General features: G+C 41.5%; 2 protein-coding genes across 3 annotated transcripts in view; both read right to left on the reverse strand.

Moving 5' to 3' along the window:
* Nucleotides 1–8337, reverse strand: part of fam214a (family with sequence similarity 214 member A) — a 28386-nt gene extending 20049 nt beyond the window's left edge. The window contains exons 1-2 of the mRNA XM_024295548.2: nucleotides 7475–8337; nucleotides 7206–7392 (exon numbers count right to left, since the gene is read on the reverse strand). Of these exons, the coding sequence (XP_024151316.1) occupies nucleotides 7206–7236 (31 nt within the window). The 5' untranslated portion in view covers nucleotides 7237–7392; nucleotides 7475–8337. The remainder of the gene's footprint in view (nucleotides 1–7205; nucleotides 7393–7474) is intronic.
* A 5596-nt stretch (nucleotides 8338–13933) lies between these two features.
* onecut1 (one cut homeobox 1) lies at nucleotides 13934–22668 on the reverse strand. 2 transcript variants are annotated; one of them, XM_024296139.2, is made up of 2 exons: nucleotides 18575–22668; nucleotides 13934–15786 (listed from the first exon to the last, which is right to left on the reverse strand). In XM_024296139.2, exons 1-2 carry the CDS (start codon nucleotides 19635–19637, stop codon nucleotides 15500–15502), a joined length of 1350 nt encoding a protein of 449 aa, XP_024151907.1. In that variant the 5' UTR covers nucleotides 19638–22668; the 3' UTR covers nucleotides 13934–15499. The 2 variants fall into 2 exon arrangements, with proteins under 2 accessions (XP_024151907.1, XP_024151905.1); XM_024296137.2 differs by having other exon boundaries at nucleotides 18560–22667.
* Between the last annotated feature and the right edge of the window lie 4553 nt (nucleotides 22669–27221).

Raw genomic sequence — 27221 nt, forward strand, 5'->3', positions numbered from 1 at the left:
GGAGGCTGAAACAATGTACTTTTATTCATCCATCAATGACTCGGACATCGTGTATGACAGGAATATGTCAAGTCACATTTGAAGATGATAGATGCGAGTCCTAAAAATGACAGACTGACACATCTGATAAAAGAGGGAGGGTATATTTTAAAGTGGATGACAAAAATCCCTTTTGTGAGATATGGCTTAAAACTAAAGGATCATCCGCTTCTATTCTCAAAGAAATCCTAATTCGCCTATCTGAAGAATAACCTGAATATATGGACCACTTTGAATTGTGACCTCAAAAAGGATTTTAACATATATTTTAAAACAAAGTGTTTTCAAAATGTGTTTGCTTATAGAAATGGTGGTGAAGTGCTGAGGCGTAATGCTATGATCACATGGCTCGGAAACGTTCTTTCAAGCAACCGCTTCCAATGAAAGGTCTATGCAAATGCGCATTTTGGATTTCAACGTTCAAAACTCTGAAGCTGAAAGCTAAATCAGAAAAACTTTGACCAATCAGGGCTCAGATTTGGTTGTGACATATGGGTACTATGTCTGTACTTTTCAATAGATGGAAGAAACAATTGTTTGAGAATCAATCAAAAAGCCTTTAGGTGTAACCACATAATCAATTTTCACCACTTTGCACAGGTGGTTTGGCAGAGATTTTTAAGGTGGATGCCTTTCTGTAGGGAAAGGGGTATGGACAGTAACCCCGAGCTCACACCGCATCCGGTCCGGCTCTGGACGCCGGAGTCTTTACATAACTTGAAAAGTGCGAGACGGACTCACACTGCATCCAGTTCGTTTCGGCCTCTGCCATCCTCCGTATCGGTTTCGCTGGCTTCAAACGGAGCACTTTTTTGTGAAGTTGGGGCTCTTAACGACCTTAACAGGAAATCCTGTGAGCGAGTGCAAAGTGCATACAATACATTTTTCTAAATAAAACCCCCTTTCCGCTGTAATCGCTGTTTTCACCATGTTGTAAACATTACTTTACTGTGACAACTATCGTCGTCTCCCCTACTTTTAAAACAATGCGTTTAAAACAGTACTAATATGTACATTTACGTCTATACAAGACAAAGGTATTAATAAAAGTTCTGCGCTTACCCATTGTATGAAGATGAGTTGAATGGAAAAAGAAGTGTTGTGAATATATTCAAATTCATGGGAGAATGAGAGTTTGTTAACTAGCCCTATTTAAATGGCGGGTCATTGTGTGAACCTACATGAGTTCAAAGTCTCGCGAAATCAGCAGCAGAGCCTGCGGCTGCAGCAGGACCGCAGCCATCTGTAGCCGATGCGAGTCATCTGCCGTAACTAGATTGCTCTGGCGTCTGGACCGGATGCAGTGTGAGCCCGCGGTAAGAGGTGCAGTGCAAGATATACAGGGTCTTGCCCAAGGACCCACACTTGATGAGGCTCATGGCATACTCTGGGAATCGAACCCTAAACCCTGCCAGTCCTTCACTTAAACAGCAGAACTATCCAACCACTTGTTATGGAGAAGGAAATACGGGGCAAGCTTCCTATAAGACTTGAAGAGACCAACGGACAAAACTTACTTCACATATTTAGGTTTCTACTGAATGTTGCTCAAAATGACCAGAAGCCGTCATGAAGCAGAACAACGACATGAGGCGTGTGAGCATTTCTGCAGAAACTGTTGCAGAAGATACATCTCAATTCTGGTTAACTTGTGCAACATCAAACTTTTTGCAGATGGGAACAGCACAGCATAGAGCACCTGGAACTCATTGATGTGTTCATACATTCTGAGAAGCATTGTTTGCATGTTGAACTCACCCTGTCCAGTCTGCTTTGCATTAACCTAAAATGTTCCATAAAAACAAGCGTTTGCATTTTTCTTTCCAACAAATTCTAAATTTAAATAAAAGTAGAGTCAAACTAAATGCACTGAAGATGCACTGAAATGTCACAGGAAGTTAAATTCAGAAGCAAACAAACAGATATGGCCACTCCACCTCTCCAAAAATCACCCCCACCACGAAAACTCACCAGGCCCAGATGGCTCTTCCTGTTACTGCAGTGCTGACTGCTGGTTGGCTCAGAGGAAGCAGGGGGGCCGGGAGGATGTGGAAAGCCATGACATCACTGGTTGGCTGTGTGGCAGCAGAAATACGACCCGTGCTGCTGCTTAAGGCTTTGGACCGTCCAGCACACAGACTGGACGGTGTTATTTTTATGTACTTGTATAGTGTGTTAACAATAGCTCTTTGCTACAAGTGTCTATCTGCACGGACCCTGCAGTATTATTTCTGTAACCATAGCAAACATCTTTAGCCTTATGTAAGAGCATTATGGAACTATAAGGGGCTAGACATCCATTTTTACTTAAAGCCAAAGCTGTAACCAGAGCATGGATTTAGGATGATTACTCGCAGACTCAGGATAGTGTTTCACACTCTCAATATCAAAAAATTGAATTTTGTGCAAAACTGGAACCCTAATTTCAGCTGCACAACTGAGCTTCAGTCTCCATATATGGTATATCTGTCAAATAAGGAGGCAATGATGCATTAAAGCGGAAATACTGCATATGCTATGCAACTAGTGGCATAAAAGTAAATTTTTAGACCTAAACTTGCAAAAAAACCCATCATTAGATGTGAAGGAAAAAACATTGAAATGCATAAGTGACATATGAGGACTAAAAGCCATATGATGGCACATCTCTTGGCAGCAGAATAGAGAAAAAAACTGACAAAAAGAACTGTGATTACAACTGAAGAGAACAGAAGGGCAACGAGAAAATGATTCACTCAACGTCGGAAAGGTGAAAAACATACAGATGGACTCCCAACTGTTGGAGAACAGCAAAACAAAGGAGAACAACTGTCTGGGTGGAGTCTTGCTGTGAGGGTAATTCACTGATGAGGAGGAGCCAGCGATAAGAGAGGATTGGACAGGTGCTGCTCTGGATCCATGTGCTGTCTGGGGCTCTCTACGGTAGCTGTGTACTGTACTCTGCTCCAAACGGCAGAAGTCTGAGACAATGGAACTGTAATTTAGTTGAATGAGATGCAAGAATAGACTGTATTTGAAAATTTGACTGAGTGATTTCTCACCCCTCGTGTTCCAAATAGGAAGTACCTGAAGATACAAAGAATCAAAAATTCCATTATCTTCTATTGAGAAATAAACACCCATTTCTTACTTCTTAGTCAAAATCCCCACTCTTGCTCTGCTACCTTTTTATAACATGTTCTCGTTAATCCCATTTTTTTAATTTTCCTTTTTGTTGTAGCACAAGTTTTTCAAGTTATCAACTGATGCCTACATAAAACTATGTGGTGCCTGCTGGCCCCCACATCAAACATTCAAAACATTTGAGCAACATATGTTCCTGAATGGCTCAGGTAAACTTTCGAACAAGCTCACTCCTGATTGGCAAAAAATGGTTGCCATACAAACAACAACTTGGACCGATTTGGACCAATCACTTCTTACTGACATCATCTGGCTCCAAAATGATGGCGTCCGAATCACAAAGAAATGGCGACTAAATAGTGGGGCTGCCACGATTAGTCGACTAATCAACTATTAGAATAGTCGACAACTAATACTAATCATTACTATATATTATATGGAGTCAGAGTGCAGTAAAGTTGTGATCGTTCAGCACCAAGAATGCTCATTTCCTACTGAATAGACGTTGCTGTAGCCAAAAGTAAGACATATTTTATGGGGGGTGATGTAACACTCACTCAGTCAGGTTCTCATAAACAGTCAATGGGAATAAGGTAGGTGAATGGTAGAGGAAGATTATTGTTCAACACAGAGGAGGGCAAACCTTTTGACTCATGGGCCACAAAGGGCTCTAAAATTTGAAAGAAGGGCTAGATCAGAAGCAGATTCATGGCGCATTCACCAAACAATAAGAGAAATAAAAAAAAAACATAATCTGGACAAAACACATATTTTAATCTTGATTGAAAATACATCTATGTATTTTTTAAAACAGAACATTTTGAAGTTCTGCTTGGACTTTTGAAGTGTCAAAACTGTAGCTTTTGTTCTCATTTTAGTGCCAATTGCACCAATGGGTTCATAAGAGAAAAGTGCAAACTTAGAGAATTGTTGCGATCTTGTGGTGTGTGAATTATCAGATAAATGCCTTTCCAACTCACATGAACGTCAGAAAAACAACAACTATTCCAACACCACATGAACAAAGGTCAGTAGATCTGTAGTACTTCATCTATGAAATAAAATATTAGTGTGAATTATTAAAATTAATTCTAGTTTGCTGGGCCAGATTACATACTATGACAGGCCCCCGGGCAAAAGTTTGCCCATCCCTGGTTTAACAACATCTTCAAACACTAACGGCTATAAATGGTGAAACATTATCAGAGGAAACAAAAACCACAACTAAGAACTTTAGTTCTGCCATCTGACTCAGGTTCTCCAGCATGACTCGGTCTGAGATCACCTCAGTGCACACTGTATGTCTAAAAGGACAACAAAATGAGAAACATGAAGCACAAAGAGGGAGAAACCAGTCATAATCTTGCTCACACATCTTCCTATGTGATGTCAACATTTAATAATATGCTTGAAAACATCTGAGAACAATGAGCATATTTTAGGGTGTAAACATCTCCATAGCCATTTTGAGTCATGTGGTATGCGGAGACAACTCAGAAAAACAAGTAAGTATGCCTTTTAGAAACAGAAATAAAGTACAATTTACTAAAGTTGGTTTAATCCTCTAAACCAAACTCATTTAGCGTGCGCAGTTTTCCAGAGCTCTTCTTTATGGAACTTGTAAAAGTTGTCACTTGAGCTGCACGGGTCAACATTACAGCACTCACAAGGGCCGGCAGCAATCTGTTGCACACTCACTCACACTCCTCGTCTCTTCACACCCACACACACTTGTCCACGCACAGACACACTGTCCTGACTCATATTCAAACTCACAGAAAAACACGAGGGTCAGATGACTCTGGTTAGGGCCTTGTGCAGGACAGGACTGCCGTTTCTTCTTTTACGAGAGCAGTATGCTTTACCAAATGTTCCGAGGAGAGGGTGTACAAGCTTCACATTTATCTGTTGGCATCAGCTGTGGCCTTTTCCTACATTGAGATTAATACTTATTCATTAAAGTAAATAAAACAAATAAAGTTATAAAAGGTTACCAACAACAACTGCCCTGTTATCCATTTTTTCCACCAACTAAAAGGATGATCAGATCTTTTATAACAACAGTCACATTGGTGGCTGTGTTGGATCATGTAACGGTGACCTCTGTCATTCATGCTAACACTTAAGCTCCACAGTAATAACAGTCAATAAACAACAGATCATCCATGTGCAGACATGTCAAAAGTCCTCTCAGCAATATCTGCATTGATATTATCTTACCAGGGTCTCCTATTATTGACATGAAAACATCCGATAACACTGTCTGCACACATACGCCGATGCTTTACACGTGCAATTACAAAGGGTTTTAAATGAGTAGTTGGACGGTTTGTGTACGATTCAAAAATAACAGAATGATCATGTTTATTTTTAGGGAAAATACTTCGTTTTTTGTTATTTCTTTCATATTTTAAGTCAAAATCTCATTTAAAAGCACTGAAAAGCCTGATCTGACAATATAGATGACAATCAAACTTTCCTTTGTGAACTCTTTCACACAATGAATTGTCACAGAGTGATGAGATCACAAGTAAACAACAAGAACAAAGACAGACAGATTTGCAGATGTATGAACATGCAAATGTAGGTGGATAGGCTCGGATGTGGTCTGGTCTTCATTGAGGTCTGGCCTCAATGAAAGATTGACCTTACACCTTTGCATGGACATCATATGACCGAGATCACAAACACTCATGATACATTTAGGACTGACTCTGAATGGTGAGTGACAACACTTCAGATGTGATCACCAAGGACACACAAGGACAGTTCCTGGCCAACATGTGACTTGTCAGTGTTAGTTCCACATGTCTGGACTTGCCCCTGCCTCCCCCACCTTTGAGATTTAACAAAGCTGGGCTTTTCAGCCCCACGGCTGTTAACCTGTGCTCCGCTTGACCTTCCGGAGAATAACCGGCTCTCTTCAGCACTGTAAATCCCTTCTCCAAGATGAGGAGAATGCATCTGACTAGTAAACAATCCGGTATCTCTCAAACACAAGAATGGCACAGGGTGTTCAAAACGACAATAGCACCACAGGGACTGCCTGTTTAAATACGGATGTGCTGCGGTGGAGCAGGTTCTACTGGCACAGCTTTTCAAAATTAGAACATGACAGTGAGCAGGTCAAGCTGACATGATGATAATCCATGAAGGGTAAAGAACAGATGCATGGAAAACTGCTTCTCACTCTTTTTTTTAATTAAATCTATTGGTTCATGCAGGAAAAAAAAACAGATACTTGTGTTGTACTTGGGTTAGAACCCTACAGGTCAGTCTCGTCCAGAGCAGGCTTTTGATTACGGTTTGTTGTGGATTCTCTTTAATCTGGATCCTCTTGTTCCAGGAAATGTCCGCTCAGATCAGTCAGCAGCTTCATAACTTCATGTGAACACACCAGCATTGCCGTCTGACTGCAGCTAATCTGATCAGGACTGGTCCTTCACTGCTTTCGAGGAGAACACGTTGATAGAATCAAGTCACCACACCTTGTTGTGGATGTAAACAATCAATCATAAATGCAGGTGGAGGTAATGCAAACCGGACTATCAGCTGTGGAAAATCATTTCATATTGGTTGATTTTTATTACAAGTCTATTTCTTTTTTTGTGTTCCTGCAGAGCTGTACAAGAGAGGCTTTTTTTGCCACAACAGGGTGGGTGTCGAGAACATTTTGCAGCAGTTCTTTGCAGGAGGCTGTCAAACGGGGAAAAAAAGAACAGAATGTAGCAGAACAGCTTGCAGGTTATATGTTAAGCAGGAAAAAAAACCAGCTGATAATTGTGTCAACACCCCAAAACTAGAGCAGCAAATGTTTGTTGTCCATGCATGTCCTCATTTCCTCAGGTCAGGCTTTGTTAATTCACATAACCAGTGACCAGCCTGACCAGCTGTTACATAATTCTCTGGCAGGATGCTTATCTCGGGAGAATGGGTACAGTCAGTCGTCCAAAGCCAGATATGGACAGCTTGCCCACACATATCAATAACCCCGCTGCCCAGCCTACACACACACAGCAGCAGCGCTTCGGTTACCCACATACCTCGCTCGGGCTTCATGTTGTCCCGTGTCATCTGGCAGTCTTCCGGATCTCCTGCAGGAGCTTCTCCGTCTCTGACACCGAGTCGTGACAACAACACGGCGGTGTCTGGGAGCCCGAAGCCTCTGTGACGGTGACCTGCCGTATTAGCTAAGCAACAATATCAGCTGCGTGTTGGTGCCAGCTGCTCCTACCCAACAACAAAGCATTGCTTTGTTAGCATGCTCCTGTACGCTTCCATCCACTCTCACTGTATTGTCCAGGGGACTTACACAAAGACAGCTGACGGAGACTGCCTAACCTAAGTGGGCAACTCGGTTGCTTGCAAGACAGAAACCAATCTGTTGACTAGTAATTTAACTAGCAGGTTGGCCAGTCTTGCAGCTCGTCTCGAATTCCAGCACCCGAATCAAAGCTGAGCCGCGATTCATGTTTGGATCTCCGCTTGTTGTTCGGAGCTTGCTAACTCAGCAGAGCTAACTCGACAGAAAACTAACCTTCCCGTTACTGTACCGTCAACTGGCACCCCAGTTCCCGTCCAACATCCCAACTTACGGCTACAGACCCCGCTGACAGACGGACGGACGGACGGTGGGGCTTTTTGTTTTTGTTTGTTTTAAGCTAGCGCATTGTCAGCGTTGTAATATTCTCACAAAACGATGTCAAGCAGACACAGTCCGCTTTCTAAACACCCACAAAGCGTCAGGCGTCGCCATTTACTCCAACAAGCAACCTGTGCCGACTTCCTTTATGCTCGTCATTAAAACTTTTTCTAAAACCGACAACAAAACAATCCGACTTTCTCCTAGCCGAGCATGTCTCTGCGTCTGACGCGGCGAACTCTTCGGCAAAGACGGCCCGCCGCACTGACAAAACTAGTTCGATACTGGCATTATTCAGGCGAAATGCAGATTAAAGGAACAGCCAGTCCCACTGGTCGTGATGCTTCAGCCTGCCTCCCCTCCTCACTTCCCTCCCAGCCGCTTGTCAAAACAGATCAGTGCAGCTCCAGTCACGTGTCCCGACAACAGCCGCACTCGTCACTTCCCCTGTGTCCAGCCTAGCATGAACTTGTAGCCATAGCAACCGCCAACTTAGAAACTGTCCCAAAACTTTAGCTCAGATAAATATTAAGCATTTAATGTAACATTGGGTCTTATTTCTCAAAGTGTTCACGTTTTAAACTCGATAAAATACACTTGAGTTGAGAAAACAACAAACAAAATGTGGCCAGTCTCTGTCTGTAATCTGATTGGTCACTGGAGTTCGGTACTCAGTCACGTGACTGATAGGGGCTCTTTTTTCCCATCATGACCACTTTCCCACCACAATTTGACGATTTATTTGAAACAATTGTTGCTTGTGTTTAATTAAAAAGTTTGGATCATTGATAGATTTACTTTAAATATCTTGACCAATGATATATCAAATGCTGTGCACAATTAACACACCAAAACTGATATAAAATAAGATTATCCTTCTAAAGTTAATCTTTCTGTATTGTCTATTTTGAGAAACGTTTTGTTTTACATATTTTCATTTTGGGCGTAAATATATTCTTGGTATATTTTGAAAAAATGATAATTTTCTGAAAATAATGACATTTTAAAGCCCCGTCCCCCTTGGTATGAACTTGTAAATAGTGCCAATAAACGTGCATTTTGGTCATTGACAAAAATTAAACATCAAAGTATTGCAGCATTTCAAATAATAAAAACTACTGAAAGATTTTGCAACAAATGGAAACTTACAGAAGAAAGATTTGGCATTAGGTTTACCCTCATGATGAAAAATGAGGCCATCATGAGGACATTAGACTTTGCTTGACACGTTCAAAAAGGAACTGTCAGTGTGTGATGAGTTGTGAGGTGAGGTGGGGGCAAATTAAAAAGTAACTTTTGTACCACTTTAAGTCTTTTCAACTATAAATTAACCTGACACTGGTAACCCAAATGAATGTGGGTCACAAAGTCGACAACAAAGCAAACATCCACTGGTTGTTTTTGTTTGACACAAGAGCAAAGTTTAAAATGCGCAACAGCAAAACTGAATATTGATCCAGCTGAGTCAGAGTTAGTTTTGTCTTGCATCTATGGTGCTAACCAGATTTAAACATGCAAATCAGCAAATAAAGATACTGTTGTCCTTCAGGTATGGATCTGTCTGAGAGCAAAAAGCATATTTGCACCGTTATTCTGGTAATACATTTCACTTAATTGTGCATTAAGAATTTGTTTTCTCCATTATTCAAATTTTACAAAAAAATCACATCAAAACGTTCACTTTGGAACTAATTTAATAAGAATTTACAGGTGAATGACTTATCAAAATTAAAAAAATAAAGTACTTTCCTTTTCTGCATATGACCCAACACTCTTTAAAAACTGGGCAAAACACTTGAAGTCAAACTTAAAAAAAAAAAAAGCTTCTTTAAATGAAACCAGTTGGGTTTAAAAAAAAGCTCCAGGAGCAGAAATTTCTTAAGCAAAAAATGAACTGCTGATTCTCTGCATTACATGGAGTTAACATCCGTTGTTTTGGTTCTGTTTACAAAGAATGATGCCAAAACCTAAAAAAGCTGTTTGGCAAATAAAGTGTAACAGCACTACCTAGTGGCAGAACAAGAGCAATGCAGCACGATTCTAGCATACTAATTCAAATATTTGATTCGTGTATAGATGAGTAGAAAATGAGATATTTTTGAGTTTTTCAGCTATTTCACAAAGCATACTTATTTTGTACAGAATAGATAATAAACACTGTAATTAAAAAGGGATTTTTAGTGTTTTAAAGAAAAAAGTCCCGCTTTATGCACTTTGCTTTACTGAGTTTTCTACTTGGCCTGTGTCAGGTATAATTTTTACATGAGTAAAAGTATCTAAAGTTAGCATATTGCCTGAAATGCTGATGTCAAAAATGCTTAAACTTTGATTTTCTCCACACTGGCAATAACACCTGAGACGCCATTCGCAGGAACACTGAATATTTTATGCTGATGAATTTGTGGTTTCAGAGACATTAATGCTATTCATATTTAATAGGTTGGTGTAAGCTTTCATTCCCCTTTAAAGGGTAAAGGTGGAGCCCCTATTTCATGACACAGCACTATCTGATGAGATGGATGAATATACAGCTGTGGAGTTTATGTAACCTCAAAGTTTGTGTACTTAATAATAAAAGATATGGTTAAATTTATTTTTAATGCTTGTCTCTTAGGCAATTTCATGACTTTGTAATATTTTTTTCCTAACTAAAGAATATTTTAATTATAATTTACTGTTTGTACAAGAAAACACAACATAAAGAACCAAACCTCAGAGGCTGGAAATACCAACATTTTATTTTCTACCTTTTGTGACTACAGAAATGTTGAAACATTTGAACACTGAAAAAAGCTGGATGACATCATTACTTGCTTCTCAATTTTCTTTTCTTTTTTTTCTTCTTTTTTTAATCATTTGCTTAGCAATCACAACAGATGATATTGCACGGCACTGAGAAAGCAGTAGTAAAGCTTGGGCAAACAGCAAATGACAAATCAAGTCATGAGACAAGGAGTTGTACATCTGAGTGTAAAAAAAAACAACAACAACAGCATTGCTTCTCATGCACACACACTCACTCACTGGCTCACACTTTCACACATTCAAAGGCTGGAAACTAAGAAGCCACTGTGAGCGGAGATAGAAAAAGAACAAGGTCGACAAGTGTTATGGGATTTCTAAATGCAAGAGCAAAATTAACTTCTCTTTTTTAAAACCGTAACTTTTATTTGTAAATGTATGACAACAAAATGCCTGATTATCAAAAACCCTTCAAGCATCTTTGTTTGTGAATAGCTGAAGGACACCCCTCTGTGGGTGAGAAACTAGTTCTCCAGCGTAAGAGATCCAGATGATTGTCTTAGGCGCTTCAGTATATTGTTATGAGACTTGTAGCCAAGCTACCCATCATATGGGAACTCCTTCTTGGACAAAAAAATAAATCAAAACAATACAAAATATAGAAATAAATAGGTCCACATTGCATCAAACGGTTTCTGCATCAATACAGGCCTTGACACATAAAAAAATAAGTACCTGTATGTTGCTTAGGAACATCCACGTTCTCCAACATCTGACATAATGAGTGCACAACACTCTGATTCAAACTGTCACCTTTCAGTCTGTGGAGACTCTGTGCTGTCTGAGCATTAGAAACACTTACAGCTGTCTCTGGTGTAGTCAAAGATCCACTGCTCGAATTTGCACTAGAAAGTCACAGACATGCACACACAACAGAAAACAGCCTGATATTTTCAGTAAAAAAAAAGGCAGTCTGCAAAAATGCAGTGCAGAAAAGCATGCAAACGAAAAAAAAAAAAAAACACATCTTACAACTCCTCAGGACTTCTGCATCTAAAAGCAGAAAGCCCAGGAGTTCATCCCACACACACTCAGACACGCAGATTCCTTGGTAGGGTTTTTGCAGATTTATTAGACTTTGCTTGTAGTCATTACACGAGTACGCACCAAAATAACAGATACTAGATGGAGCGAGGCGGCAGTGCCACGGCAGTAAAAACAGACCCAGCTCCGTGGCACGGCCCCCGGCAGACCGGCTGCCCAGCCTCCACTCCACCTCACTCTGTGTATGAGGCAGCAAAGTGAGTAGGGCTCGCAGCCCTCGTTTTTAAATGCTTTGGATTGTACATAAACAGGAGATTCCCCACATGGTAGAGTAAGCTTGCTTACATAGCTCTACGCCTTCTACATTCTATACCCGTGCGAATGGCAAATAAAAACAAATCTACCTCACAAATTCCAGTGCTTTTAACATTATACTTTTTTTTTCCAATTTTTGGTTTGTTTTAAAAATCTTTGAATGTGCAGTAATACCCATAAAATAACCGTGTTTAAAAGTCAAAAGAATTTAGAAAAAACACACGTACACGCTGCTTTCCGCCGACTGCCCAACAAAGTAACTCAAGTTTGACTTTGTCGGCAAATCGACTGTCTGGGGTTGTGGCAGTGTTCAAAACACACATTGAAATGCCGACTAGTCGAAGAAGAACTACTTCTTTGTAAGCATGACAATAGAGTTGTAACAAAACAAAACAAAAAAAGCCTTTTGTGTCTTTTTTTTCCTCTCCAAAAACCTAATATGTACAAATCCAGAGTTTCTACAAATGCATAAATTAAAAAAGTGGTTAACAAATACAAAAATGCTGTTAAATTAAAATCACAAGAAAAAAGGGGAGAACATGAACACATCACAGCAGTTGGTTTTACCCTGTAAAAGCAATATTCTGATAAAGGATAAGTTTTTTCCTCCTTCTTTTACATTTACAAACTTATCCTTCGTTAATTAAAAAAAAAGAACACTTTTGCCAAAAAAAGCAGGTAGCAAATTGAAAATAGGTAAACAGACAGCTTTTTAGATTAAAAAAAATGTTATCACATAACTAGAGTCCTGCCTTGCTTGCAGACAGACACCTCCATGCAGAACTCAAGGGAATTATTACTATGAGGTATTCAGAGACAGTGGTAAAGACATGCACGGCCAGAGTGCTGGAACCTTCCCACACACAGCGAGGAGACGAGAAAGAGGGAAAAGAGGGAGAAGGAGGGCGAAAGGAGGAGGAAACAAAGACCTTTGGTTTCATCTGTAGAAGTGGACAGCAAAAAAAATTCCTTTGGTATGTTCTCATTGCATGGTTTCACCAGCTAAAAGCATCACGGTGTGATTTATTAATTAAAAAAAACAAACACAATTACTCCTTGTTTCTTCAGTTGAGGCCTTTCTACAGGCTGAGGTATTCACAGAGTCAAAGGTGAGAGGTCAACAGTGGTTTAACACTTTGGTTCAAGCAAGGCACTCGTCCTGGGAGTTTTTTTTTTTGGAAAGATTGCAACACGTCTACTTTCAGGAACATGTCTGCCTATGGTTGAGTCAACAACTTTGCCCATGGCTGTGTCAAGGCTGTCAGCCTGAAATGTCTGACCTGTTTAACGGATTTTCGGATGAACAAACACACAGAGGCCGGGCTAAAATCAAGATATCTGTGACAGTAACCCTTTAACACCAGTGCTCCAGCGTTTAAGTTCTTTGATTTATTGCAACTTTTTTACCGTTAACATGATAATTCCAGCAGATTTTGAAGGAGAAAAGCGGCATTTGCGCCGCTTTTCTCCTTCAAAATCTGCTGGAATTATCATGTTAATGGTTGAAAGTTACAGCACATTAAAGATTTTTGTGTTTAAGCATCACCGCCAATGCCTCAGGTGTTAAAGAGTTATTTATTTATTTATTGTGGCTTCTCCAATTACGTCCACACGGTGGATTACTGCATCTCTGATACCAGCAGGCTTAAAAACAAAGACAAAAAAAAATCGCATTTAACAGTGTTTTCCTGCAGGCACCTGCATCAACACTTCTGCCTAAAGCTACATCAGCACAACTATCTACGGAGCTGTAATCAGAGCGCAGAAAGAAGCAGGAGCATGCATAGCAGGGGGTGCACGGTTTGATTGTTGGCTGGAGAGGACAGAGGAGGAGAAGAAAAGGGGGAAAGAGAGAAGGGCGGGGCACATACATCACACTGTCTTTTCATAACCACTCACAGAGGCCGTGCAATGGGAAAAAATCTTTGGTTCTCTTTGGTATCATCAAAGTGATAGAAATCACATATGGAACTTGAGTGAGGTAGCATCTTTGGTTCACACTATAAAACATCAGCAGGTCTCAACACATTTTTTTTTTTTTTTTGTTTCTTGTCAACTTTTTGGTTTTTTCTCTTAGAGATGAAGAAGCAGCTTCCTCCGGCTCCTTCTTTGGAGCTTTTTGTGATGAGTGTAGAGCTGCTAACCCTTATCAAAGAGGGAGCCGGCTTCTGAATCTGTGTAGTGCTTTCGTCCTCGTGCTGAAACGCATGGCTTAGAGAGAGAGAGGAGGTTGGCAGCAAGCTCGGGATGTGTTTTTGTAGTCAGGTGACATTGCCGTGTAAGCGCCTGAAAGTGATTCAATCATTGATATCATCTCCTCTGCACTACATCTTTGATGAGGAGATATAATCAAATCCCTATGCAGCGTACAGGGAGGATGAGGTGATGCTCAGTCCTTATTATCAAAGTGGTGACACACTTTGTGCAAAAAAAAAAAAAAGTCAGGAGGGGCTGCCAGCTTCCTCTATCACTGTCAAGATCACACACTGAGCCAGAACTGCTGCAGAGGAGGCAACAAACACAAAAAGATTGGCTGTTTTTATGAATCTGTGACTATTTATCTCCACCGTGAACATTCATGAGAAACTGACTGTGAAGGAAAAGCTGGAGTAGTGATTCAAATTAATAAAGGCATACTTAAGGCAATTTCTTTAAGCAGCAAAAAGCTGGTAAGACCACGCACATCATTCTGATCTTTAGGATCAAAAAAAGTATTAAAAAAAGAACTGTAAGATAGAATCTTTGGTAAATTGCTTCATGGCAGATTTGTTAGAAGTTAAACATCTCAGCAGCTTTGAGGGATAGAAAACTGTTTTTTTCTAAATTAAGTGACTCCATGCTTCAGCATGTCAGAGGAAAGCACTACAGAGTGAGTTAGGAACAGTCCTTATTATTGTTATTTTTTGGATTTGATTTGGGGTTAGCAGTCTACTAAATGGTCATTTCTCCGTCTGTCTGGGATGCTTTGCAGACAGACAAACAGCTGCACGGACAAACAGAGACACATAAACAGGCATACAGTCAGAAAGTCCTTCCCACCAACCCAAACAAAGATTGTAGAACAATCCTAGAGCCCCAGCAGGATTCGTTTCCCTTTGAAATTGATTGGTTGACCCTGCTGGAACTCCATTATTCCTTGTTTTTCAAGGCTGTGGACAGCTGCAGATCAGACTGCCTATAGGCTGATTAGACCTCCATTTGGGGACCCATCATTAAAACCAACCAATCAGATTAAAGATAAGGATGGCAATGATAGTTTGATACAGAGGGAGTAGAGGGTTGTAGTAAAGCTAGAGACCAGTGACCATGTGTGTGTGTGTGCGTGTGTGTGTGTCGGGGGTGTAAAACTATAGTCTTTTGCGGTATGTTACACATAAATGTTTTGCTGAAACAAACATTTTAAAGCAGGTCAAACAAGAAGAAGTCTTTGGTTTGTCTCTTTTCATCTTTGGATTCTATAAATATCAATATAGTACAGGTTTAAGGGCAAAACGTTGCTTCAAAGTCTTTTTTGTTTTTTTTAAAGATGTCTTTGTTTCTCTTAGGTTTTAAAGCTTTTCCACCGAGGTTGAGTTAGTACATGAGTTGGTCAAATTAGGCTTTGGTGCAGGCGTTGGGCCCAGAATTGGCTGAGAGAGAGCCGTCGTCCACCCACTTATCCAGGCTCCGTCGACGCGCGTTCATAAAGAAGTTGCTGACTGTGGCCAGCTCGAGGCCCAGCTGCTGGGCGATGGTGAGCTGCAGCTCTTTGGATGGACGCTTGTTCTCCTTAAAGATGGCGTGAAGTGTCCGCCGCTGGACGTCTGTGAACACAAGCCGGGGTTTCTTGGTCACATTTCCCCGCTCGCTCCTGCCGTGGTCCTGCTCCTTACGCTTGCATGCTGTGGAGAGAAGGGACAAAAGAATGTAAAAAGAAATGAAAATGTCAACCAGTTATGCTTTAAAATATGCTAAATAGTTTTAACTTGATCAAGTTTTGCACATTAAACGCTTGCATGCAAATATTGATGATGTGGCAAAGTTGAAGATGTTTTTTTTTTTTTTTTTTTTTTTTTAACCGACAGACTCATTCAAAAGCCTAGAAATTAACCTTAACTATTGTCCCTATAACCAAGTTTGAATAAATATTTCTTAGAGATGCAGATCCTCATCTGGTCATGCAGATCAACAGGAAAAACGAGATTCGCTGTCCATGGTGCTGAAACGGAAGGACCAGCCTATAAAACATATTTAGGAAGAAAAAAATCGGATTTTCTGCAAATATTATCACATTTTTTGTTGTTGGGCGCTTTTTCTGACAGTCACGAAGCCGAACCAGCAGGGGGCAGACGCGCACCACCAGAACCTCACTATGGAAAGTGATAAACAGCATCACCTGACCACTAAAACGCCCCCTCAGCATCTCTGGTAAACTTAAAAAAGAGGGAACTAAGTCCAAGTATTTTAGATAAGACAAATAAAATATATGGAATTAGAAAGGAATTTGCATGATATATAAGCACTTAAATGGGGCACATTGTATAACATGTTTTCTCAAAAAAATGCTCTCAAAACATGTATTTTTTCCCATTTTAATTATAAATAATTTGCATAAAATCTCTAAAGTACACGCCGCGGTCCATAAACTGAGGCGTTCTTGTCAGCAGGAGCAGCGCGGCGTCTCCACCGCTGCTAAAAATTAACCGAGAGCCGGAGCTCCTCCTGTTAAGGACTGCTATAAATCAGCTGCGCGAAGGCCACGCAGACAGCAGCAGGAGCCGGACCCGAAGCCCGCAGGTCCGGGTGGAGAGAGGCCCACTTTCCCAGGACCGGGGCGACACGACAGCGGCATCCTTATCAGCCTAATCACACACGCACAGACACAAACACGCCGCTGCTGCTCCCAGCTAATCATTTCTAACACGCAGATAACTCCACACAGATTGGACACACTGGACCTACTGACGTGCGTGCGTGCGCGTCCGAAAGTCAACAAAGAGCCTTTGTGCTAAAAATGCCGCAGATAGTCACCTAAAACTGGACTTCCACTGGTTCCTTTTTTATTTATCTGAACGACATTAAACAACTAAAATATTTAAAATTAAATATATTTAAAAACATGAACAAAAATCTAAATAAAAAAATGGCACTAAGGGAATTATTAGCTAAATATAAGTTTCTATTATATTTAATTCTATTCTTTTCCAGCCAATCAGGTGCGCTCAAAAAACGCCGTGACTAAAATCAATAAACAGATCACATCCGCTTCAACATATAATCGCATTCACCTTATAGAAACAAGAAAATCAATACATTTTGACACATTTTCTCAATAAGGTTTTAAAACTATTCACATTAAGGTTGAATTAAAACTAATTCTAGCCATTGATCTGTGCAAAAAACTATTTTTTTTCCTTTTGAATTAAAATATTCAAATTAAGAGTCAAAATCAACAATTAGATTTTTTTTATGACAAAAGATCAACTAATAGTGAAATAAAAAAAACACTTTGGATTTAGAATTCAGCTTTTGCTCAGAAAATTATGGATAGCTCTCCATTTGTATTGTTTTTTATGTTTTTAAATATTTTAAAAGTCTAAACAAATCTCCTAAACCTGGAAAGTAAATAAAAATTCAGCTTCAAGATCAAAATACACACTTCACTTTTTTGTGTGGTACCTCTCTAACATTTTCAAGCAGCACACACACACATCAGCAACACCAGATGGTAAAACTGAAAAACAATCAATTGCGATTACAATCGCGTGTACGTGGGCCCGTGCGCGCGCACACAAACACACAGGTATGTGTAAGCAAACAAAAAAATATCGCACTTTCCATCATCAAACTTCACAGACAAAAATTTAAACCCAAGACAAGTTTAGTGCGTTGATCTAAAGTGGTTCTGCATATATGATTAAAATTAAAACGTGCACGCGCTATTACGCACTTATTTTGACTTCTATGAGGTAAATATAAAACAGAGGCGCACCAGTTCATGGAGAAGCTCCTACTATCAAATTCTGTTCTTAATATTCAAAAAATGACCCTTTTCCAAAGTGAAACCTTTAACCTTCACCTGCTAAAATTGCCTGACACCAAACTTCATCAAACTGCACGTGCGCACCGCACTTTGATGCGTTTACACCAAAAACTAGGCTGTCCATTTGCATCTACACCAAAATAAACACAACGCTAACGATTTCTGGAGTGTGGATGGGGGGGATCAGTTTACGCACTCAGCCCAAAGGTCGATATTTTGAGGTAAAAGGACATGCACCTATTTCACAAACGTCCCAAATCAGCGTTTGATTAAACAGAGGACCGGCCAGGACACTGACTTCACGCTCAGACAGAAAAGGATTTTACGCTTTATGTTGAATTGTCTTCAAAACGACTTTAACACATCCCTGAACCTCCCAGTGCCTTATAACTGTCCTTTTTTTCCTTAAAAAAAAGACTAAATTGACGCACCACTTCCTTTGAGTGGTTGATCTTTGACAGAACCAAATCCACTCAAGATTTTTTTCTGATTAGCTCACAAAACATCAATAATGTCTTCTATGAATTGAGATTATAATCGAGGACAATGATCTTTCATGCTCAGCTGGCGCCACATTTTGAGACAGTGTTGCAACACATTGAAAGACAAAAGCAAAAAAAGAGGGGCTTTACCGAGGCTTCGCTCACCTGCGAGCCTGAGCGCACTCATGCGTTGGAACTCAGGCTCTTGCAGCCACTTCCACATGCGCCGGAAGGTCTCTCTGCCGGACTTGAGCTTTGACCAAGGCTTTGGGTTTCGCAGCAGGTCGGACAGTGTCCCCTGGGATCTGCAAAGGACGCGTTGGGCAAAGATGGCCTGAGGGATGCTGTAGCGCTTCAGCTCCGTGGTGATCCTCTGCGCCACTTCTTTGGTATTCACCTCCTCCATCTGTCCCCCAGAAAGACCTCCTCCTCCACCACCGCTGGCCCCTTGCCGGCCGGGCCCGGAAGCCTGCTCCCGGCTGTTCCCCAGCCCCTGACCGTGTCCCTGTGCGCCAAGGTGGGCGTGGGTGTGGTGGTGGAGGCCGTTGATTTGCACCATGCCCGCGGAGGAGCTCATGTGCTGCTCTGCGTGCCTGCCGAGCATGGCTGGGTGGTGAGCCTCAAACCCGCTGGGGGTGAGCATCTTCTCACCGGGCATGGCGGCTCCCGGATGGGCATAGGGAGGAATGCCGGCCTGGGACGTGTGTATGCTGGCCAGTCCGGATCCAGAGAGCGGGGAGAGGCTCTGGCCCATGCAGGGATCCTTGTGGTGATACGCGGGATACAGACTGTTCATGGGCGCCAGACTCCGGTCCTCCCGCATCAGCGTGAAGCTGCCGCTGACATTCCCGGGGATCCTCTGGTGAGAATGGGGGTGAGGATGGTGGGGATGGTGGTGGTGGTGGTGATGGGGAGGGAATTTGTCGGACACGGTGGAGATGGGGGGCAAGGGTTGCAGCGGAGTTAGGGTGGTGTAAGTGGTGCTGGCGCTCATGCCAGGGGGGGCTTCGCACATGCTGATGGCCGGATGCAGGTGTCCGTGGTGACTGGGGTGATAGTCTCCGCTGTCCAGTAGGGTCGCCATGCCCATAGCGCGATGGCTCAGCCCCCGGGGGCTCGGACGGGAATGCGGACTGTGGCCACTCAGCAGCTCTCCGTGGCCGGTCACGGTCTCATGGCTCACTCCATGCAGGTCTCCTATATTCTCCATCGACAGCTGTGCGTTCATGGTCCGGGCAGCGCTGTGGACAAATCATCTATCTGACCGACTGCAGTAAACTGATGCCCAGAAGTCCTCACATCCAGGGGAGTCAAATTCTCTTTTGTTGCTGTCCCCCCTCCACCACTTCGTTGCGATAGTCTCCTTGTTGTCTTTGCGTAAAATGTCTTATTTTCCTACCTCTGCGCCGTTTCTCCAAAGATCATTTTCTCCGCTTTCTTTTAATTTCCAAATTAGTTTCTTTAAAAAAATAAAAAAATAAAAAAAATCTGATTCTCTATCATTCAAGCCCCCCCACCGCCAACCAGCTGTCCTTGCGCTCCGGTCGGGTGCCGCGCCATCTCTCTAGTTGTGTCCAGTGCCTGCTACACCGCAGCACAGATCACAGCGTCTACACATGCGCACAGTGGACACACACCTCCTCCCATGCGCGCTCTCTCTTTTTCTGTCTCTCCCTCTCCCACGCGCACACGCGGAGCCACCGCTTTGACGTCAGGTATCTGATTAGGGAGGAGGAATCAAACTATTTGCTTAAAGCTCACTACAAATCCATACTTAGCCGCGTTATGGCGTTTAGTTAAATTTCCAATAAGTATTGGACTCACGGTATTGAGCTGAAACTGGATACAGAGGCCAACATTCAGTTCATAACTGCTGCTTAGAAAATATCAGATTCATTAGCCTGACGTCCAGCCTTCCTTAAATCATTAACTGCAAATAAAGTCAACTTCCGGGTGCGTTTGGAATTTTCTTTTTCCTTTTTTTAACTTTAGGATTACAAAAATCCGGTAGTTCCTCTCATCATGACAGCAGAAAAGAGACGCTGCACAAATCATCTGACGAGTTAATTAGCGGTTTAAGGGGCTGTCAGTCAATTTGCAGTGTGTGCGTGCGGGTGCCTGCGTGCGTGTGTGTGTGTTCATGCGCATCTATTCTTTCATTAGTGGCGCACTTCAGCTCCCCACCCCCACCCAAATGCCAAATATGTTGGCGGTTTAACCAAACCAAGAAGAGCCGCAGTACCTTCTCTTTTGATAGAAAAAGATGAGCAGATGTGTCCATTGTTCAAACATTAGGCTTAACGAACCAAGCCCAGCATGGGTGTGTGTGCGTGCGTCCAAACAGTTTAAGAATGAGGTTCAAGTGTAAAAATGCAACCTGATCTTTTGTTGTCGGAGAAAACTTTTGCACTTTCCACTTTTGCAAAAAAAAGTTCGAATTCACTTATTACGCGCAGATTTTCTGTAAAATCCAAAGGTAAGAATTTTTGCTGATGCGTAACCGCACTGTGGTTGGGGGTGTCAAAACTTTTCTGCCCCGGTAAGAGCCATCCACTGCTTCCATGTCAGGGGCCGTTTAGCCCAACAGACCCGCTGCGCATGCAGGGCGTCCTCAGCCGGCACGAGGTGACAGCTTGCAGCGGCCAGTGTCCTTCTGGACCCCCTGCTGAATGAGGGACATGTCAAAGGTGACGCTTCAAGACTCCCAAAGCCAACATCTGCGGGGGGACAGATTAACCTTTCAGACTTTTCCCTGTTTTTTGGACCTGCTAGGGGCCCCACATCTGTCAGGGCCCTCCCACAATAGAGTGGGCGCTCGGTTGAACGAGCTAAATAAAAGGAGAGAAAAGAAAGAGAAGAAGTTAAACTGTCTCTGATGTGAAGTCAATGTCAATGGCGTGTGTGTGACGTGTGTCGAGACAAAGGGGGACTAACTCTGCAGAGTGTGGCTGTCCAAGCGTGCAGCGCGGGGACATGCGGGGTTTAAAGGCAGATAGAAGAGGATTTAATTAGGATGCGCATTAGGGCGCTCTTGGATCTGTTGATACTTTCATTTATAATCAAGAAATTTTGAATAAAATAAAAAAAATAGTCTTTTCACATAAACAACTATAAATTTAAAGCTGCGTTTTTAATTGTTGTTCTTTAACCGCAAATAATGGAGCACAATGCAGGCTGAAGTTTGGCCTCCTGGCAGCAAACCACATCTACACGTTCTCATAGAGATCGATACTCCTGCCACGTCTGCTCGACCTCAGCTGCGTGTTCGGCTTTCTGTGGCCATTGTGCTTCCGTGGCCCGCTTTTACGCGTCTGGGGCATTCGCTTTGCACGAAATATTAGAATTAACAACGTTTCCTTTTTTAAAATCATATCTTTCTTTAAATATTGAAAACCGACGCAAAACCAACAGGTGCCAACAGATGCGTAAAATTACGCACTGAGTTTTCTGTATGATAATTATTAATATTTTAACAGGCTTGGTAAAATAATTTGACAGTTAATACATGGTTTCATTGTCGTGGAGCCCGCAGCTGCACATCCGAGCAGAAACAACGTAATGTCTCTCAGAAAGGACAGTGGATCGATATTTCAGCAGCTCTGCAAAAATGACAAGCATTATAGATGTTTAAAATGACAATTACGTCCTATTTCGGAAAAAAGCCTTCACTAAATGGCATCTGGCAAAAGTGAAGTTTTACAAATGAGCCTGTTTGAGTTTGGCCTTCATTTATGGGGAGTGAACCCGTAATGCGTAAAGGCGCATGCATGCCTAAACTGAATTAGCCTTTTGAAAACAAATCCCCTTCCTCGCGTTTCATCGTTTTGACCCATAATTTCATTTACTGATCGAAGCTTTAAAAAAAACATTTTCCGCAAATCTGCTGCTCCTTTCATGTTTGGCTCAATTTTCCTTCCGAAAAAACCAAAAATAAAATAAATAGAAATGTCATCAGGAAACACAGAAATGTTAAATCTAAAAAAAAGGTTAGATACTCTATCTCTTAAAAACATCAGGAATTGCAACGTCTGAGGCTGCCCTTTACGGCATATTTGAAGTATAGGCCTTGAAAACACACCGCACCGCTCCAATCAATATTGAATAAAATTATAATTCCTGCAGGGACTCAGGCAAAGGCCTACAATTTGTTAAAATAAACCATCCTAAAAAGATCGCCTGTATTTGAACCTGACGTGTGGCATTTTTTGTGTATTTTAATTGATCTGCTTTAGGCAACAATATTTAGAAAATATAATTTAAACTAGTTTTAGACGTAGAAAAATATATATATTTAAAATATATAATGTGTTTTAATTTTTAAAGAGATTCTAATGTTTTTGTTTGGAAAAAACAATTGAAAATAAAAGGGTAAGAATACAAAAAATACAGTCGCATTAAGCTCTAAATTTAGGTCAAACCTATAGATCTTTAAGAAAAAGTGTTTACATAATTTAAAATAATAAAAAATATGTCTTTAATTGAGGAATTTTCTTTTTGTTTAACTAGTAAAATGCCATCATGCCCGAGCAGCAGATGCCGAACCTGCTGCCTTGCTCAGGGGTAAATCAACTGCCTCTTCTGTGGTGTTATTCCGCGTCACTTGCTCTGATTCGCGCACTCATGTGAACTTAATAAAGCATCACTTTACATTAAGGTGTCCATATGCCGCCCAATTACTCTCTGTAACTTTAAAGAGACTCCAATTATGACAACAAAACCGTGTCAACGATAGTCAGCAGCCTCTTCAGAGGACTGAGGGGCTGCGTCAATAATCGGCTTAGCTGGTAAATATTAATAAAAGGGTTAAACACTCGCTTTGTCCACAATTTGAATTACATTAATAATATTTTTTGGAAGATAAATGGATATAATCACATCAAACCAAAGACAGCGGTCACTCTTTCATTCATCATTAAAATGGCAGAGCTTTTCAAGCGCCTTCAAGTTTGGGTAGACCACAATTTTGTTGATTTTATTTTATTTTTTCTTAGTTTTGTTTTCATCAGTGAAAAAGTTAAAAAAAAAGCATCCTCTGTGCGCAATTTGTGAGACTAACTCGTGCGCAAAACTTCAGATATTTCTTAATCAATTGTCGAAATTTGTCTATATATTTTTAAATCAAGCATTTAGTTTAAATGCTTGATTAAATATTAGAAAAGTCCAGCGTCTTTGCCTCTCGTTTGTTAAATTCTACTGCTCGAGACGGAAACGTGACGCAGCAGCAGCTGCTGCAAGTTTGAGTGCAGATGCTAAAGAGTGCGTCAGAACAGATCAGAGCAGCACCCCCTTTTTATCCACGTTTCTCCTCAACAGGGTGCCCGCGTGTTGAAGGGTGCGCATTCAAACTTTCATTCTGCGCCATACGCAAACACGGAGACAAGCGCACACCGTGCAGTCTCTGTCTTTTACCGCAGCGTTCTATTCTGTCACGCACCTTCATCATCATCCTCCACTCCCATGCAGCGGTGCACAGAACCACAGCGCTTCCATGCCAATTTACATGGACTTTTTTTTTAATTCCATGTCACGAGACGCTCAAAACCCCACGATGCATTTTGCGTTTTTACGCGCGTTTGTGTGTTTTCCCCCATTCCGCGCTCTGCATCCTCCTCTTCTTCTTCCTCCTCCTCCTCCTCCCACAGCTGCACCATCGGCTTCCAGCTTTTCTTCGGGGCTGCCAACGTCCCAGATCCTGCCGGAGGAAAAGATCCTTAATAGCCGCAGCACACGTCTGATTCTCCAAATGATCCATCCCGCAAAAAGCCCCTCTTTCCCTGCTCCGGAGCCGCGCTCCTCTCCGTGCTTCTCCATGCAGGCGCATTTGAATAGCTGACCGAGGTTGTTATGGATCTCTGCGCACTGAAAGAGAATCAGTATGCAAATTGTTTCAGTATCAATCGAAAGGTTCGATCTGCCTGCGCGTCAGCCCCTTTGGCACGAGAAGCTCCTTTGCTGCATAAATGTTTATAATGGTCTCAAATATTAGCACGCAAGGAGAAAGCAGAAACACTTTGGAGTAAAAATTAAGATGCAATTCTGATCTTTTTCAGAGGTTAAATATCTATCTATTCATGAAAATAAGATGCAGATGGAGTTTCTATGAGTAAGAATAAGAGTCAAAGCACATTTTTTTGGATGAAAAAACACAAGAATAGGCATGTTTTGTGTGAGCCAAACTGAAGAATTTATTTACATTATTTGATATTCAATCTTCAAGTAATTTAGTGACTCTCCTTGACTGTAATGCACTTCTAATCACAACCTTATGATTTGATCAAGGCTGAATTCCTGCAGGTTATTTCAACAACGCAGCAGATGAAATTCCTGCAGCACAACAACAGCAACCACATTAAAAACAGAGGTGGTGAAAATGAGAAGTGAACTCTGTTTTATGAGTAGTTTCAAGCTGTCACTCGGCTGTCACATTTTCCTGTATTGCTCCATCCTTTTCCCCGTTTTCTCATATACGGTGATCAAACCAAATCTGGTTAAGAGGGCAGAGCAGATGTGCTGATAAAACGCAGGGTTAGAAGAGGAGCACCTGCGTTTGGGAGGCTGCTCCGGAAAGAGGCAGCCCGAGTGAGGAGGCGGCAAGTGTCAGGGAAATGGAAAGTGAAGTGCAGGTGAGGGCAGGAGGGGGTTCTGTTGGTTTAGGTAATTAGAACAAGAGAGGGAAGATGGAGGTAAAGAGAAACAAGGGCAGAAAGAGGTGAAATGAGAGGCTACAGAGAGGGCAGGGGAGAGCGAGTGGTCAGAAGGAGATAAAGCAAAGAGTCCGTTATCCATCTGTCCCAGGGTTAGAGTTTGACCAGCTGAGGGTGGGGGGTCAAGGGTGAAGGGTGAGTGAACCCCTGACCTGGGGGTTGTGTGGTCAGTACAGAGGCAGACTCACTTTGAGGATAAGGTTGTAAAGTAAATAAAATGTCCTATTTCTCATGTTATTTTACCAAAGAAGACATTTCAAACACTCATATGGAGTGTATTTAAATTGAGTATTGTTTGTAACACTGAAATAATTCCTTGTACCTTTCTGGGGTTGGAAATACCCCCATCTTCTGTTGTAAAATTTAGGAAGGGCTCCATCTGTCTAAATAACTAAAACATAAATTAAAGATGAATAAAATAATGAGATGTTTGCATTATAAAATGCAAAAAACTTGATTTTTTTTTTATCACAAATTAAGATACACATCTAAATGAAACAAGCAGAAATGGGTGTTTACATAAAGACAAAGTTAAATTAAGTAATGTTCTTTGCTTTTTAGCATTAAAATGTTACTCCCTTAAGTCAAGAATGAAATCTGTATTTCATTTTTAATGACTTTTCACTAATTTATGTTGCTCAAAGTGTAAGAGATGTGTTTTGTGTGAGAATATAGGGATTAAAAAACAAGTTATTTACAAAAACAAATCCCATAAGACTGACATTTTGACGTTGTGAACTTGTTCCCATTTTCAACACTAAAATATATTTTCATAACTACAGTAAAGTGAAACCTCAACATTGTTGAGGAAAATACTTGAATTACAGAACCAGTTTTGTAAAATCTTACTATGTTAACATAACTGTCTTTTGCTTTTTCTCAGGAAATGATCATTTTTAATGCAGCTTTGCACATAATTGAAATTTAATATTTGTAAGTCTATATTTATCTAATGTGTCATTTTACTTGTATTCTAAAGACATTTTTCCAGGATTTTTGCCAAATCATGAAGCTGTTAAGGTTGTTCTTTTTCTGTACAGGTGAGGTTTTAGAAAGTTGGCGAGTCGAGTGAACTGATCCATCTGCCCTGAACTTGTTGTGTTTAAGTTTGTGCAAAGTAACAGTAAGATCAACTATTAGACCCACAAAGTGGTGTGTTGGTGTGTTTGCCTGAGCCGTGTTGGAGTGTGGGTGATGGTGGAGAGGGGTGGGGTTTGGGATTAGTAGGGAAAGTGGAAGGGATATGGGCAATGATAGCTGCATCTAAAAGAGGATTACACGGGTTCCCTGTGTCATCATGTACCTGCCATTATGGGATTACTGGCGCCACTTCCACCTTCTTCGCTGCGATGATGGCAAAGCCTGGAATACCTGAGCACACATGTGAGCTGAAAGCCTCAACGAGACGAGGACCGATGGTGGTCTGCGTGTCAACAAGTACTGTGAAGCGTCCTGCTGGAGTTGAAGGTTTATTACATGTTTGGAACCACGGTTTAATCCCAGATAAGACCTAATGCACTTGCTTTGTGGCTCTCGGATGGATGCTACGCTTTTGCTTAGGGAGACGCGTGCTGTTGATGCACTGATTCAATGAATAGATATGTGAATGAATTGAGCTATTACTGCTCACGCACAAACAGCCGCCCATGTGAGCGCTGATTCGACACAGCTTCTCGTGATATCTATTGTTCATTAGTCATTGTTATCCAGCTTTGATGTAGCCATAATGGTCTTTAGATGTGTGGACCGGCTCCATAAAGACCTCTGTTTAGTAACGGCTACAGTTTAAATGCTCTTAATGCGCTGCTGAGGTGTGGGGAGCGGCCAGGCGTAGTAAATCAAAGAGAGTGGCGAGGAAAGGGAGGAGAGAAGAGGAGCGGGCAGAGGGAATGCACTAGGTGGGTACAGACGAGACAGAGGTCCTCCCTCCGAAACTGCAGATGTGTTGACTCACTCCCAAACAGAGGAGTGGGGATCTCCATCCAGTTTCCAGACTCACTGAATTTAGCATTGAGCTCAGTGACGAGATTACACTAACTGTGTGTGTGACCTGTTCTGTTCCTGGTAGAAGAAGAACAAACACACAGAGGCAGTTATCTGACTCACCA

This window comes from Oryzias melastigma, linkage group LG3, assembly GCF_002922805.2.
Source record: "Oryzias melastigma strain HK-1 linkage group LG3, ASM292280v2, whole genome shotgun sequence".
Taxonomy (NCBI): Eukaryota; Metazoa; Chordata; class Actinopteri; order Beloniformes; family Adrianichthyidae; genus Oryzias; species Oryzias melastigma.

What these genes read in the sequence shown, in the direction of transcription:
- onecut1 (XM_024296137.2), bottom strand. Translation starts at nt 19,637, where the DNA reads ATGAACGCACAGCTGTCGATGGAGAATATAGGAGACCTGCATGGAGTG. An exon ending in CGCAGGTGAGCGAAGCCTCG is followed by an intron (nt 15,787 to 18,559) that starts GTAAAGCCCCTC and finishes TTCTCTCCACAG; the next exon opens with CATGCAAGCGTAAGGAGCAG.